This window comes from Psammomys obesus, unplaced genomic scaffold (genome assembly GCF_907164565.1).
Source record: "Psammomys obesus unplaced genomic scaffold, mPsaObe1.curated_primary_1811, whole genome shotgun sequence".
Classification (NCBI taxonomy): Eukaryota; Metazoa; Chordata; class Mammalia; order Rodentia; family Muridae; genus Psammomys; species Psammomys obesus.
This window is the reverse complement of record NW_026596069.1, coordinates 24,469,851-24,487,069: the sequence shown is the minus strand read 5'-3', so window position 1 is coordinate 24,487,069 and position 17,219 is coordinate 24,469,851. Positions and strand designations below refer to the sequence as shown.

General features: G+C 43.6%; 1 protein-coding gene across 1 annotated transcript in view; it reads left to right on the top strand.

Annotated features, from left to right (window-relative positions):
* Positions 1-17,219, top strand: part of Greb1l (GREB1 like retinoic acid receptor coactivator) — a 234,634-nt gene that overhangs the window by 155,162 nt on the left and 62,253 nt on the right. The window contains exons 8-10 of the mRNA XM_055625276.1: positions 12,360-12,488; positions 15,516-15,632; positions 16,453-16,572. Coding sequence (XP_055481251.1) covers positions 12,360-12,488; positions 15,516-15,632; positions 16,453-16,572 — 366 coding nt within the window. The remainder of the gene's footprint in view (positions 1-12,359; positions 12,489-15,515; positions 15,633-16,452; positions 16,573-17,219) is intronic.

The following is a 17,219-nucleotide window of genomic DNA, read 5'->3' as shown; positions in this document are numbered from 1 at the left end:
CCCCATGGAAGAGAAGGTGAAAAGGGCATAAGGGCCAGAGGGGATGGAGGCCACCAGGAAAACAAGGCCCTCTAAAAAAAAAAAAAAAAGAAAAACCAAACAACCCCCAAAGCCCCTTGGATGACTGAAGAGAACAGCAGACTAGCTGCATGAGCAAGGTTCCCGGGTGGACTGTGAGTTGCAGGGGATGAAGCCAGGATCTAGTTTTCAATGCTACATGAGCTCAGTTACAAATAACCAGATAAAAATCTTAGTGCTTAGGAATGGCTGGCCGATTTGATGGGAACAAACTGGGTAAGAGGCCAGCTTTTAAAAACTCTTCCCTTATACAACACTGGCCAGGACCCGAGGTCAGGGAGGACTTCAGGGGAACCAAGTGACCAATGCCGAAGGCTGATGAGCTATTGATTATTTGAGAAAATTACTCAGGAGTAACATAGGTCTTTTTGCCTACATCTTAGGCAATAAGAAAAGTACTTCAAAAGAGTGTATGAATTCTTTTCCAGCACCTTTGTTGGTACTGTTTTACCCATCTGATATGTTAACTTCTTATGTCCTTGACTTTGGGGGAGTCTTCATAGCCACGTACCATGCTGCTTTCGGGTTTTAGGTGTACTTCTCATGATCTGGTAAACTGTACTTTTAACAAGATGCAAGCGAGTATTAGAGTATGTACACAGAAATGCAAGTATAACAAGGCAAATGTCAGCAGAACGTATCTTTCTGCCTCATCCTGAATAACAAGGTCTAACTTTTAAACTGTCTAGTATATTTTGACAGAGCCTATTACCTAAGATGACAGACCATTTCTTTCTAAAATAAATGAAAGAACATCATGTCACTAGCTATTCAAGAAAGAAAAAAGTTTGGCATTTGGCTCCTGGCATTGAAAGACCAGTCTTCATTACATCAGCAGCATGCCTGCATGGCTATCCTAGAATATTATTTTAGTGATTTGATGGTTTTTTATGGCATGTTATCTGCCCTGAGACCTTGGAGATAATAAAATGGAAACTTTAACTATGGTGTTAAAAATTGACATTTACTTTATTCCAATAAATGCATATCAAATGTTGATTATTCTAAGAATCTTATCAGTTCCAGTTCTTGCCTAACAATGCCCATGATTTAAAACCACTTGTAGAAGGGATTAAAAAACAATAAACTATGCTAGCTTTCAAGGCAGGCTAGATGGATAACTAACAAGCTGTCCCCTGAGAATAAGGAAAAATATTAATCTGTCATAAGCACTAAGATTAATCATACCGGGAAATATATTTTGAAAACAATTTTTTTGTTGTCGTTCTGAAATGAGAAAGGAGTCTTTTACAAAGCCTGGGGTCCCCCAGTGCCGTGAGGAGGCAGAAGCAAGGAGGGAGATAAGGTCACCGACTGACTCAGTAAACACAAGTGGCCAAACGTTATTTCAGTGTTTCTGTGTGGGGGTGGAAGGGGTAATCTGACCCTGAGGTTCACTGAGAGCAGATTTGGGTGCAATTCAGATAGTTTACCAGAAGAAAATGGCTCTCTAGAAGGTGCCACAAGGAAGACTTCCAAAAAGATCCACTCATGTGTGCACACACCAGCCATTACTTCTTCTGACACAGACTGAATGTAACAAGCTGTAAGGAGTCCGTGGTGGCATTATGGTATCATGGCAAACTTGTTTGTTTGCTTTGTTTTTAGGGACAGAGTTTCTCTTGTCATCCTGGTTGGTCTGGACTCCCTTTGTAGGCCAGGGTAGCCTGAAACTCATAGAGATTTACCTGCCTCTGCCTCCCCGGGATTAAAAGCGTGTGCCACCATGTCTGGCTTATGGTGAACATTATTATATCTTGTTTTTCTGATAAACTAAGATTCGCCTCTCTATAGATACCTGGACTGCTGGCAGCCCAGGGTTCTTTGCCTTAAATGTGAGTATTCGTTGTGCAGTATTGGAAGAAGGGATTCATTTAAGGCCTACATGGTTCCGTCTCAAGTACCACCCACCAAGCTTTGGCTCTTCCGACTTGCCGCAACTCACCCCTACCTATTTTCATGCAACATTTCTGCGTCACTGATTGCTTAGATTCTAGTCACCCATCCCAGTGGACTCTTTCACCATTGAAAGTGGCTGTGTCTGTGGTCACCTACATTGTATACACTTGTCTCTCACACACACACTTGTCTCTCACACATACACACTGTATTTAATCAGGACAAGAACTCAAGAGCAGATAAAGAAACATGTTCTAACCCAAACTCTCGAAGTGTCCATGTTTCTTTTGTTTCTAAGAACTTTGTTGTTCTAACTCTTGAAGTGAAATCCAGGAGCCATTTTGCGTTGATTCCTATGTGTGGTATGAGGTGAGGTTCTGAGTGGATCTTCTGATATGTGGCTCCAGTTGTTCCAGATCATTTTATTTAATGGAGGAAAGGTTTATTTTGGTCTGGTTTTAAAGGGTTCCATCTATGATTGCTTGGCCTCATATGGTTAGACAGACTATCGCAGCAGCAGGAATATATGGACAAGGAGAGCTATTTTTACTGCGTGGCCAACCAGGAAGCAGAGAGTATGACCTATTTCCCTCGCTCAAGGCTCACTTTCCAGAGTTCGCATGACTCCCCAAACAGTGCCACCTACCTGTGGGAGGCATTTCAGATTCAAGCCCTAGCATTCTGCCGCTGACCCCTCCCCGAAAGGTTCATGGCCGGCTCTGAATATCAAATGAAGTGCAGTTCAAGAGCTCCCATAAGCTGAACAGTTCTAATGTTGTTCCCAAGTTCCAAATTTCCAAGGTAATCAGCCATGAGCCCTTCTAAAATCAAAATAAATCACATACTTTTAAAACTTGGTGGCACAGAGAGAACGTTCCCGTCCCGAAAGGGAAGCACAGGACCATAGAAAGACATTCGGCCAAAGAAAGCGTGCGACACAGTGAGGCAAACCCTGGCTCGTGCAGCTCCTTGCCCGGTGTGCAGTGCCAGCATGTAAGCCCCAGGTCTGTGCAACACTGCCTTGTGGCCCTGCTTTGCAAGCCACACGGCTTCGTCATGGATTGAGTCCGCGTCTGGTTGCCTTCAGCTTCCTTGGCAGATACTCTTTGTGTTTGGTGCCTCTAATATTCTGGAGTCTCTGTTGCCAGTAGGTGTTTTTACCCTTATAGCTTTCTATATCATCATCTCCGAGGCCAAACATGCTACCCATTGCCTGGACCCACAGGCTTCTCTCTGGAGTCTCAGTAGAAATTACTAGGACGCCAGTAACCATTGCATTTTTTATGCCTGAAAACCCTGGACTATACGGATGACAAAGTCGCTACTAGCTTAAGTAGTAGCTACCCGGCCCCCCTTGAATCAGCAGCCTCTGGGTACTTGGGGAAGAGAACCCAGGAAAATACTTCCCTGGGAATCCTAGGAGCAATTTCTTCCCAAATGAGTTTTTAATTCTATGCTTTGGAGCCTGTGATGGTAGGGTCTGGCTGATTCCCGAGATGCATTTAAGTACATTTCCTGTTGCTATAGCACTGGATGCATGGCTTCTCTTTAATGGCACAAATTTCCTTTTAAAACATCACGTACATACATATACTCACACACATACAGACATAAAGTAATACATTCTCATGCACACATTCACACATACATACACACACACACTCACAGACACGCATTCTCAAACATACACACACATATGCACACTCATGCACGTTTCTTGTCTATAACTTTCAGTTTGTTCCTTTTTTGTCCAGAAAAACTCTTCTCTGCATTTTGTTCTTAAATCTCATTAGTGTAACTAAAAGATGCCAGCAACAACCATGCCAGAAATTAGGAAGCAACGGGAATATGTAAAATTGATAAAGAGCTAGTTTCAAAGAAAAATAATGCCTATGAATTAATAGGAAAAAACCAAATCAATAAAAGGATATGAGAAATTATATTAATAGGTACCTCATAAAACAAGAAACCTAAATAGTTAACAATCACATGGAAAGATAATTACCCACTGTGGTGATTAGGAACACGACGTTAAAAACACGGTGGTGCATGCTTTTAATCCCAGCATTCAGGGGCAAAGGCAGGCAGATTTCTGAGTTCAAGACCAGCCTGGTCTACAGAGTGAGTTCCAGGACAGCCAGGGATACACAGAAAAGCCCTGTCTCAAAAACAAAACAAAACAAAAAAGGGGAAAAAAAAACTGGAAAAGACAAAACAAAACAGGATAAGCTATTATGTCTCTAGCAAAGTCACAGTAATTTCAAGTATGCCAACGGAAACAATGTTGGCAAAATTTCAAAAACAAACAAATAAAAGACACTGTTGGTAAAGTGTTAATTATGAGATTGGACAGATGGCTCAGAAGTTAAGAATACTTGTTCATCTTACAGAGGATCCAGATTCCGTTCCCAGCACCTAGAGGCACGTGGCTAGCCACCACCTGTTGTTACTCAGGTTCCAGGGGAGCTGGCACCCTTGCCTGGTTTCTGCAGGTGCCTGTGAGCATGTGGTGCACGCACAGACAAGCTGGCACACACACAAGCAAAACTTTTAAATATTCAGAATAGAAACTGTTGGTCAACGGTAATTTGCAAGTAATTTTTTGAATAATCGAGTAGAAAGTGTGTGCATTCTATCATCTAGCTATTCCCTAAAGAAATTCTTGCAGGATATGTCTTCATGACTCTTCTTCACAAATGTTTCTCACAAGTGACTAAGCTGGAAGCAACCCCAGTGTCCATCAGTAATGTAATGGAAAGAAATGTATATGGTGAAGTATATGTGGAACTGAGAATAAGCAAACAGCTCCATCTGTCCAACACTAAACTGAGTCTCAGACAAGATGAATGAACAAAAAAGTCATTCGTAAAAGAGTCTATCAGTATTGTTTCATTAGAAAAAGGACAGATGTCAACCACTCAGGCTTGCATGCGAGGCACTGTGAGTATACCTAAGCTGAAGGAAGGAGATGGGCTAGGAAAGGGGAAAAGGAAGCTACTGGTTGCTGACAGTGTTTGGCTTTTGGTTTTTCTCCACTGGCTTGGACAGTGGTTGTGTTGATCAGCTTTCCATTGATAATTTCTGAGGGGGTTGGGGTTTTAGCTCAGTGGTAGAGCACTTGTCTAGCAAGTGCAAGGCCCTGGGTTTGGTCCTCAGCTCTGGGGGAAAAAAAAAAGATAATTTCTGTAACAAATGCCTGAGACAACCAACTTAGAGCAAAGGTTCCTTTTGGCTTGTGATTTCAGAACTTACAGTCTGGCCAGCTGATGGTTGTTTGTGGCCTATGATGAGACAGAACATCATGGTGAGAACGACCTGCTGGAGCCACAGCTGCTCACTGTACAGCGGCCAGGAAGCAACTGTACGGTTGCTGTCGTCTGCCGTAACAGTGCTGTAGTCTGGAACCTCTGAGTGGGTGTTCTCTAAAGTGTAAGATTGGGGAAGGGACCGGGTTGGTAGCGCAAGAGGTAAAAATGGTTATGAGCATGCCTGAAGACCTGACTTTGGATCCCCAGAGCCAATGTAAAGGCCAGATGCATTAATGCACACGTCTGTAGTTCATATGCCCCGATGGGAAGATGACAAGGAGAGACAGGAGCCAGCTAGCTTGGCATGCACAGCTGTGAATGGAGAGACCCTGTCTCAAAACCAAACGGAAGACTGACGTCCAAGGTCATCTTGTGACTTCCATATGTGCACTGTGTATGTGCAGCTCTCTCATACACACATGCATTGGACACGCTCATGCATGCAAACAGTAAAAAAATGTGAGGTTGCTACAGCAGCCCTGAGCAGACCTGGATATGCCTTGTTTCTACCCTATACTTTTTCTGGGGGCCCTGGGTTTCTAGACAGGGGATCTCTGCGTAGCTCTGGCTGTCCTAGAACTTGCTTTGTAGACCAGATTGGCCTTGACCTCAGAGATCTGCCTGCCTCTGCCTCGAGTCCCAGACTGCTTAACCTCTTGCTGTGTCTCCTGTTTAAGGCTCTGCTGCCGTTTGAGTGTTCTGAATGTTTCATGACAGGCTGCGTCCAACTGAGGCCCCTTTCCTCACAGATTCATCACTTGGCTTCCAGTCCCCTACCGCCTGAACCCCTCTGTCCTTTGACAGCTGTCTAGAAAGCAGTTTGTATGAGAAAGCATCAGTCAGCTGACCTTAATAGGTAACATGCTCTTCCCAATATGCTTTAGACTTGTCCCCGTCTGTGCCAGATGTCCGTCCCTGCCCAGGGACTTTCTTCAAATGTGGTTACACTTTGGCTAGCATATCTGCCCACCCCTAAGCCTCTTTCCTTCTTTCTGCTGTAAACTCCTCGGGATAGAATTTGTATCTTTGTATTTTTTTAACACTATGCATTTTGAAACGTTCAACAGTTCAAATTGAAACTCTTACTTAATTGTATTATATTATTTCAAAAGAGTCTAGAGCAGCAGTTCTCAATATACGGGTTTATGGGTCGCAGCCCTTTCACAGGTCAGGGTGTGCGTATCAAACTCTTTCGTTAAGATTCATAACAGGAGCAAAATTACAGTTATAAAGTAGCAACGAAAATCATTTTATGGTTGGGGGTCACCATAGCCTAAGGAACAGCATTGAGGGGTCACAACATTAAGAAGGTTGAGAACGGCTGGTCTAGATGAACACAGAGAGGTGTGTACCGAAGAACAAGTCAGAGCCTTTTCATGAAAAAATGAGATTTTTTAAATTTTTATTAATTACACTTAGTCACTTTGTATCCCCCCGTAAGCCCCTCCCACCTCCCCTCCCAATCCCACCCTCCCATCATCTTCTTCACACATGCCCCTCCCCAAGTCCACTGATAGGGGAGGTTCTCCCCTCCTTCCTTCTGATCTTAGTCTATCAGATCACATCAGGAGTGGCTGCATTGTCATCTTCTGTGGCCTGGTAAGGCTGCTCCGCCCTCAGGGGGAGGTGATCAAAGAGCAGGCCAATCAGATTATGTCAGAGGCAGTCCCTCTTCCCATTACTATGTAACCCACTTGGACACTGAACTGCCGTGGGCTACATCTGTGCAGGGGTTCTAGGTTATCTCCATGCCTGGTACTTGGTTAGAGTATGAGTCTCTAGGAAGACCCTTGTGTTCAAATTTCTGGTTCTGTTGCTCTCCTTGGGTTTTTTTTTTACCACATATTTTCACAGTTTAAATATTCAGAACTTTTCAGAATGAAGCTAAATATATAAAAGATGTCTGCATTTTACTGGTTTCTTCTCAGCATTCGTCACATACATGGAATAAAGGAGGAGGGAGGACCTTGAGTATCAGCCACCTCATTTGCTGAGATGGTTCTCACTGGCCTGGTGCCCTCTAAGCAGGCTTCCGGCTGACCAGCAGGCTCCTGCAGATCTGTCCGGCTTTGCGTTCCCATCACACTCAGCTTGTTTTTCTTTCTTTCTTTAAAACAAAACAAAAGACATGTGGTGGTGGTTTCTCCCTGGTTTGTGGTGGTGAAGTATGTTCTCGTGCCCTCAGAGTATGATTCTTCAGCCTGACCCAGTACCAGAGGGTGTTCACATATTTCCAAATAATTCAGCAATGAGTAACATAAACTCATCTTTTTGTTTCTTTCTTTCTTCCTTTTTGGTTTTCTTGAGACAGAGTTTCTCTATGTACCCCTGGCTGTCCTGGGACTGAACTCACTTTGTAGATCAGGCTGGCCTTAAACTCACAGAGATCCACCTGCCTCTGCCTCTCTAGTGCTGGTATTAAAGGTGTGTGCCACCACTGCCTGGCTAACATAATATTATTTATTTACATAACATTGTCCCAAAGTTGCTGGGCTAAATATGTACTCATACATAATTTCCATTGATCCTCAGGGAGGTGGGACCAGTGTATCATGGCAGTTTGTATTTGCGAAGATGCTAACAGAGTTTATTCTGGGAACCTTTGGATTCTTGTTATTCTGATAGGGAAAAATGATGTCCGAGCGTGGTTTTTACTTACGTCTCCCTCATCGACACTGAGTCTCTTCAGCTTTTCTGTAACGTCTGTTTTATGTCTTGCCTTTTTCTTTCTTAAATTGTTGATATGATTTGAGTCCCAACAGAATCAGAGCCTAAGATAAGAACTTGAGTATTAGATTTTATTTGGGAGGTGGTTTCTAGAAGCAGGAGTAATCCAGTGTGAGCAAGTGCTTTCTCTGTGATTCTTAAAACCCGAGAAGCTCTTTGTCTGTCAGATTCATGAAGAAGCAAACCGAAGGCCTTCGTGGGTTCTATCGCTGAGGCATTAACTAACTGAGGGCTGCCCCGAGACAAATTACACTCCCCTGCATTTCTGGACTGGTTTACAGCATTCAGGGGTTCTGATGGCCTTGAAGAAGGCCCAGAGACAAAATGCTGGAAAAGCCAGAAGTGGACACGCAGGAGACTTTCTCCAAGACAGGGAGCTTGCCGCGCTGTCCTCTGCAGCCCCTGCTGCACAGCGAGACGCCGGGCAAGAGCAGTAGCTGTTTTCTTTCTAGTGTCTGCGCTGTCACTCACACATGGCTCCTCTGCCTTACGATTTTACTTACAGCATTTTTTTTCTTTTTAAGGTTTATTTATATTGTAGAAGTGCTTGCAGCATTTTGAATCATGGTATTATTGATATGGGGGTGTAACATTTATTTATCTAGCTAGCTGTGTATTTATTTACAGTTTCTCAAGACAGGGTTTCTGTATGTAGCATTGGCTGTCCTGGACTCATTTTGTAGACCAGGCTGACCTGAAGCTCACAGAGATCTGCCTGCCTCTGCGTCTGCCTCCCTGAGTGCTGGGATTGCAGCCATGCTCCACCACACCCAGCTTGTAACTCTTGTTTTTCTTTAAGATTTATTTATTGATTATGTATACAATGTTCTGTGTGCATGTATGCCTGCGTGCCAGAAGAGGGCACCGGATCTCACTCTAGATGGCTGTGAGTCACCATGTGGTTGCTGGGAATTGAACTCAGGACCTCTGGAAGAGCAGCCAGTGCTCTGAACCTGTGAGCCGTCTCTCCAGCCCTTGTAGCCCTTATATAATTCAGGCACTACATCATGGATGTAGTGAGTTATTGGTACGTGATCTCACATAAAGCACAGGCTTCCCTGGAACTCCTGGTCCTCCTGCCCCAGTGCACCACCATGCACAGCAGAGTATCTTCACCCTGAGAAGAAACCGCACACTCAGAGCTTAGACCCCTTCTCACCCAGGAACAGCTCCGAATCAGCCTCTGTTTCTGCTGACTCTGGACTCCAGACTCTATTGACATTTGCCAACTGGCTTCTCTCATTTGACTCATTTGTAGCATGCGCTGTCACCTTCACTTTCACTGATGGATGCTATCCCATTGTCTAAACAAGCTGAAATTTGTTTCTCTCTTATCAGTTAGTGGGTATCCATGTTAACATTGGGAGACGTATAGGGATACCTGGGGCTCACTGGAGGACTTTATGGGCAGCATGCTCAATTCTCAGCCAGCAACCAACCGAATGAAGATAATTCCACTCTGAACATGTGTAGGCAGTTCCTTTGCATAAACGTGTGTTTTCACTCTCTCTCATTTCATGCCTGGGCGAACTGGAGGAACCATTTGCCAACAAGCCTGCTCCTTTCTATTCTTGGACAAGCGATGACTGAGGGCTCCAGTGTCTCCGGATCCTTGCCAATGCTGCTTCCTGTTTTATTCCACTGTTCTCTGAGGAAGCAGCATCTCATTGCAGCTCTGATTTGCATTCCTCTAGTCTCTAGTTATGTTTAGCAGTTTTTCCTATGCTTATCGATTGGTGTGTGTGTGTGTTAAGAAATTCATTTGGCCACCTTTAGCTAGTTGTGTTTTATTACAGATTTCTGAGAACTTCACAGATTTGGGGCATAAACCTTTTTTGGTTGGTTGGTTTTTGTTTTGGTTTGGTTTGGTTGGTTTGAGAGAGGGTTTAATCATGTAGCCCTGGCCATCCAGGAAGTCTCTCTCTGTAGACCAGGCTGGCCCCAAACTCACCGAGATCCGCCTGCCTCTGCCTCCCATGCTGGGTTAGAAGCCTGCGCCACCATGCCCAGTTCACTGGCTGTCACGATTGTGTCCTTTGACGCACAAAGTTTGTTTCTGTTTTCATGAAATTCAGGTCATTTATGTTTTGTCTTCTGGTGAATCCATCAAATCCATCTCATTTGCCTTCTGATTTCTCTCGCCGCTAATGTTCTTGGCTCATCTCTAAGAGACGATTGCCCAGCCCAAGGTCGTGGGCATCGCTCTGTTTTCTGGGAGGGTTATAGCTCTAGCTACTATGTGTAGCTCTTACTCAGTGTTAGAGAAAGCATCCCACTAGGCCACCCCAGCTAGCCTGGAGCTCTCAGTATAGTCTGGCTGGCCTCAAACTCACAGAAATCCTAACTATTACGTTTAAGTTCATTTAAATTTAATTATTATATGTGGTATGACAGTTGAGGACCATTGTATAGGGCGATAAAGTTATCCCCAAAGTAATGGCTGAGGAAAAATGTTTTCTTATCCAGTGGATTTTCTTAACACTCCTTTCATCGTTCAACTGAGCATGAGCTGAAAGGGTTTATATAAACTCTAAATGCTATTTGCCTTATCTGTGTGTATAGTGCCGGTAGCTTTGTATGAGGTCTGACATGGAAAAGTAAGCTCTCTAGCTTTGCTATTGGCATAGATTATACCGGTTGCCCTGAGTCCCTTGTGTTCCTATGTGGATGTCAGGACTGGCTTGCCAGTTTCTGGAAGAAGCCTGTTGGAATACTGCTGCAGAGTGCAGCAAACCTTCAGCTGTGCCGTCCTAGCATCACTAAGTCTTCCGACCCATGTGCACTTGCTATCTCCCCGTTCACTTAGTTATTTTAAACACTTCACAGTATAAGTTTTTACTTCTTCAGAGCAGTTTATTTGTAGTTACTTTTATAAACATAATTTAAACCTGAAAGATCGTACTAAATATAATCAATGAATTTAGAGATTGCATGCTTTATAACAGTGCAGTATATTTTACCGTGTGCATGCCAGTGAGTTTAACTCTTTGGGTGAGTACTGGGGATCTTCGAGTTTGTTAGTTATCGGCTTTATATACCGAGCCGTCTCTCCTGCTTCCACACCCTTTTAAAATACCATAGTTTCACTAAGTCTTTGAGAATTCAGTATATGCACACAGTGCGTTTTGATCCCTGGCATCTCCCGCTCCTCCCCTCCCCTTGAGTGTGCTCCTCACCCCCTGGCTCCTCCCACCCTCATATCCCTTTTTTCTCCTTAACACCTGCTGAGTCCTATTTGCCCACGGTTCAGGTTCGGAGCTGTTCCCTGGAGTGGGCAGACCTAGCTGGGGCCACAGCTGGAAAGCCACTGACTCTGCCTAGCAGCCATCAGTTGTCCACAGTTCCTCAGTGGAGGTGGGAGCTCACGAGCCCCTCCCCATCATGCTGGAGCCATGACTGCCCCGATCCTTTGCAGATCCACGTGGCTGTAGCTGCTGTGGGTTTGTGAGTCCTATTGTATCTACAAGACACTGCTTCACCCCAGCTCTCCCCAGCCTCCCTCCCATGATACTCCCTGCACCTGGGGGAGGGGCATGGGAACGGCTGTCCCATTCGTGGCCGACTACTCTACAACCACTTATTCCCTGCCCTTTGGCCAGTTGGGAGTGTCTGGGTTAACCCTGTCCACCACACAAAGGAGGGTCTCTGGTGAGGACTAGGAGCCTCACTGATCTGTGGGCAGAGAGACGCAAACATAGATCTCAGTCTGATTCTGTGGCCATTTTCCAAAATATGGCCTTATGAGCTCCCTAGCCATTCCTGTGGGACAGGCCTTAAATCCACTCAGAGAGTGACTGAAGAAGATGCTTGACATGACCTCTGTCCTACACACACACGCACACACACACACACGCACACACTCACACACATGCGCGCACACACACACACGCGTGCATACTTCTGAACATAGGTGTTCACACACATATGAATACATATAGGCACGTGCACATACACACACAAGAAACTCCTCTGTACAGAGATAGGTATATCTCATTAAAAGTTTTTGAAGGAACTATGCACATAGTTTGGATATGAAGTGTAGATTTCCCGGTGATGAGCCATCCGAGTTTGACCTAAAGTGCTAAAGTATTACAAGGATCAAGTGTACTAATATGTTTGCAGTGTTTACAATAGCATCAAAACATACACTAATTCCTAGTACATATTTTTAAATAAAAAAATAATCAAACCTGAATGCATAGAAACGGACCCTCCTAAAACATCTAAATGGTTCCAGGGAAGAACAAACCCTCTCTTCTGCCGTTTCTCAGCTCACCCATGCCAACTTAACTTTTTTCCTGCATATATAGAAGCTTGCTAATTTAAACAACCTCTCTCGTTTTAAAGATTCGCCGGCTCTCAGTCCAGCTAATTCTGCCATCAATCTGAGCGGAGCTCAGGCCCTGACCCGGAACAGGAATGTTGTGGAACCACTGCCTTTATCTTTGCAGGCTGTGGGGAAGACTTTTGCTGCAGGTGATGTTTTCCTTCCTTGCTGTTTCTCTTTCTTTTTTTTGGTAAATATCAAAAGACTTATGTGAAATGTAATTGACAAATATTTGAAAACGGACGTCCCTTCTACCTGCCAGTGGAAGATGGCCATGGAACTGCCTAAAATAATGCAGTGTTGCACAGAGCTTTGCTCTCTCTCTGTGTTCCGACCAGAAGAGTCAAAATGGCATTCGGTGCACCAAGGAGATAAAACGAGAGCTTGATTCTACTCGACAGACATTTCTTACGCACCTGCGGTGACTAGCAACTGAGGTTATGAAAACCGATAATGCCTGACCACAAATGTCTCATAATCCAGTGAAGGTGATAGACTTACAAGAAGATCTTTTCAGTGTGTTCTAGCTAGCATTTCAGGGAGAACTGAGGGTGGACACACAGAGGAGATTGGTCTTTAAATGAGGAGGAAGATGCTGTCCAATGCAATGGGGGAAGGACAGTTCATATTCCAGGAACAGCACAAATACCTGACAAGAAGAACCGGAGGGCCTAGTATGGTAATGCACAGCCCTAATCCCGGCACCTGGGAGGCTGAGAGGAGAATTAACAAAGAGCCATAGGAAGGCAGGCTGAAGAGTATGGACTTTACACTGAACTTATGGCACAGAGAAATGAGCGGTGCTGGAATTTGAACCAGATCATTTTTGGCAGTAATATGTAAGAGATAAGAGGTAGAAATACTGCCTTGAGGCCATTTCATTAGTTTAAGAGAGAGGTGCTCAGGTCCTTAGCCAGATTGGAGAACAGAAGGCAAAATGGAGAGCACTCGGGAAATAAAATCAGATGGACCTGCAGACCAAGGTGGGCCTGAAGGAAGCGATGTCTCAGCTGACACCATCTTTCTGATGCCATCACCTGAGACAGGGGCTATAGAAAGAGGAGATGCTGTTAACCACTTACTCACTGATGGATGGCATAGAGGAGAGGTACCAATATGTGGGTAAAATCCATCACGACTAATATCAGTCATGAAAGATAGAGGATGAGGCAAGCTGGGAACGAAGGAGGGAATCTTAGAACAGTCTAGTGCTTACGGAGAAGAGATGGCAAGGCAAAGAAGCTGTCATTTGGGGATATATTCTGAAAGTTAGCCATCACAATTTACAAAACTCACCTTGCTTTTTGCTCCAGCCCAGCAACTCTTACAGTTTTTTATTTCCTAGTTAGATTTTAAATATGAACAAACTAAAGTCAAGTTTTCATGATAGAGAGAAAAAAATTAATGAAGTAATAGCTCAGCAATCATCTTAGTCACTAAAATCATCCAGTTGACTTCATAATGCAAGAATTAGGCAGAGCGATTAAGAATGCATGCTGCTTCTGTCAAAGGGTGGAGGCTTGGTTCCCAGCGCCTGCTTCAAGCAGCTTACAGCCTGTAACTCCAGTCCAGGGGATCTGATGACAGCTTCTAGCCTCTTTGGTTACCACGTGCTTGAATACAAACCCAAACAGAGACACACATACATATACATAATTAAAAAGGAAGGTTTATTTGTTTGTTTGTTTGTTTGTTTGTTTGTTTTCAAGGCAGGGTTTCTTTATGTTAACAACCCTGGCTGTCCTGGAACTCACTTTGTAAACCAGGCTGACTTCAAACTCAGAGAACCACTTGCCTCTGCCTCCCAAATGCTGGGATTAAAGGCACATGCCACCACACCTGGACTCTAAAAATGACATTTTAAGAAGACAAAAGAATTAGGCTGACAATTTCTGAATCCCACGAGTCATTCTTAATATCCCCAGAAGAGAGAGAACTGTCCACTCTTTGCCTCCTGGTGAAAGCTTACAGCTGTCTTTGAGATTCTTTCGAAAAAAAATGAATATGAATTTTCCTGGGCCTCCAACAATTAGTTTATTAGAAATAGAGTGGACACAGGGATACTAGGGATGTTGAATCGGCAAAATCCACAAAATGGGAAATTCTTCCAGAATTTTCGAAAGAAAAAAATTAATGACAAGAAATATTTTGGGGGGAGTGGGAAGGGAATTGCTATAGATTAAAAGAAACCTAAAGTGGCTGGAGAGACAGCCACTGGTTAAGAATAGGTACTACCCTTTGCAGAGGACCTGAGTTCAGTTCCCAGCACCCACAGCAGGAGGCTCAGAACTGCCTGAAACTTCAGTCCCAGTACCAGACCTCTCTTTGAATGCATGCACTCACATGCAGGGACACTAATACACACACACACACACACACACACACACACACACACACACACACCCCACTTAAAAATAAAAAAGTAAATCTTATTTTCAACAAAAGCTTTAGGAATATGCCACCTAACTCAAACATACAGTTCTTTTTTTTTTTTAATCCCAGTTTGAACAAGCCATTTCTTTAAACTATTTCTGATCTGATGACATTCAATTATTAATCACTGTTGGTTTTTAAGCATAATAATTTTATTACTGATGTATTTTAAAAGCGTTTTTTTTTTTTTTAAGCAAAACTGTGGAAGTGCTTATCAATGACATTATATGATGGCTAGGTCACCTTTGACTAGCCGGAGCACCTATGAGACTGAGCAGAGGAATCAGGTTCAGAGTATAATGAAACAAGATGGGCTGCATGAGATAAATGCTGGACCTGCGCAGTGCGTGTATAAACATGCTTTATACTCTTCTCTCTCCTTTTGTATGTTTGAAATTTTCCATGAGGTCAAGTTAAAATTAATTAAGCTTTTTTTTTTTTAACCTACTATCTCCAAAGACTTCTTCAACAAGAATTCTAAAAGATTTCTCAAGGTCCCAGAAAATTATTCCTAGGTACATCTGATCTTTAAATTTACTATAGTCATTGACATGCCTGACATGTTTAATGAAGTTTAATGAAGGCAATTGGTCTGATATTTGTAGTTGGTTTGATGCAATGGGGAGGAGTCCTACCTATGAAATTTCCTTAGACCCTCAAATGTGAGGTTTACCAGATGTCTGCTGCTTCTCAAACAGTGTCCTCCAAACACCTGTTCTGATCCGCTGTTTCTCTGTTCACAGAAGCAGCAAATGGGACCAGTAGCCATGGAGGGAAGAGCGGCACATCCGGTTCCACTCCATCCCGCCCCGGGAGCTACTCTTTGTCACCAAGACCTAGCTACACATCCATAGACCAAGGTACAAGTGTGTATGGGGGTGGGGGGGAGGCGTCTGTGCTTGTGTGTGGAGGCCAGCAGTCTGCATTAGTTGTTTTCCTCTATAGATCTCCACATTATCCTTTGAGGCAGGGTCTCTCGCTGAGCCCAGAGTCCACAGACTCAGCTAGACTGGTTGGTCAGTGCACCCCAGGGGTCCTCTTGTCTGCACAGTATTGATTTTAAAGGCATGTGCCTCTGTGCCTGGCTTTCCTTACGTGGATCCATGCTTATGTGGCACTCTGCCAACTGAACCATCTCTTTAGCCCAGATTTTGGACAATTGATTATCTCAACACACACTGTAGAGTCTTCCCTTTGCTTAAAATGCAGCACTTTGACATTTCATGATTGATGTGAACAGTAACTGTCAAATAAGTTAGTAATTCTTCACGAAAGAACCTAACTGGGAAGTCAGTGTTTAATCACAATTACAGTGAAATATTCTGAAAACTCACATCTGTCTTTTACTTGCCAAAGTACAGAATTCGGTTCTAAAAGATCTGCATAACACTAGATACTTTTTCTCCACTTACCAAGTAGATTTTCCCCACAACTTAAGAGGGATCGATTAAGTAATGGAATGAAATTAAATAATCCATTCAAAATTGTAAACTGCAAGGCAGCATGCGGTTACGATGTGGTACTGGTTTGTTGGTATGACTTTGTCTAGCTCGTTGCCCATGGGAGAGTGACCTAGCTCCCTCCTCCCAGGAGGTCAAAAGAAAGGCCCGACAATCCCTTGATAATCTTCCTTTCTTCCCCATTGCTAAAAAAGATGTTTTTTTTTCTTTTTCTTCTCAGCTAACATGTTCATTTCCGGCCCACCGAAGAAGCGGCACCGGGGATGGTACCCTGGCTCGCCCATCTCCCAGCCTGCTCTAGTTGTTCCCATTCCGACGGTTCGTCCTCTTTCAAGAACTGGTAAGACATTCGTGAAGATGTATTTAAATGTTTCCTTTTTAATTAGCAGAGATAAGTTCTACTCCTGCTCTTATCCTTTGAAGGTAAATGCCCTGAATCGATCATTGTGATTACTATGTAAGGGAATTGATAGTAACTAATATTTTGTGTGCGTAACAAAGTCCTTCCCTATAAATTCATGATTATATTATATATAATATATGTAATATATATAATATAAAGTTCATGAGTATATTATATATTCCACCATCTAGACTTCTCTATCTCTAGCCCTTGAGCTGTGGGCCTATTCACATTCTTATGAGCAAATTTATTCTAAACTGTAATCAGTTTTAACCAGGTAATTGATAAGCCATTTGTTACATAGGGCCTGATGCTACCACCACAGAGCACGTGCGGACTTGCTTTGTCCCAGTTGACCGTCAGTGATTTGTTCTTTGTATGGCACTTTTTTGCTTTTGTTTTGAGACAGAGTTTCTCTGTGTAGCCTTGGTTTTCTTGGACTCGATTTGTAGACCAGGCTGGCCTCGAACTCACAGAGATCAGCCTGCCTCTGCCTCCCCGAGTGCTGGCGTGTGCCACCATGCCCAGCTATGTCCACTACTTCTTGATTACTTTGGTCTTATGGTTTAGACTGAAGCTACACT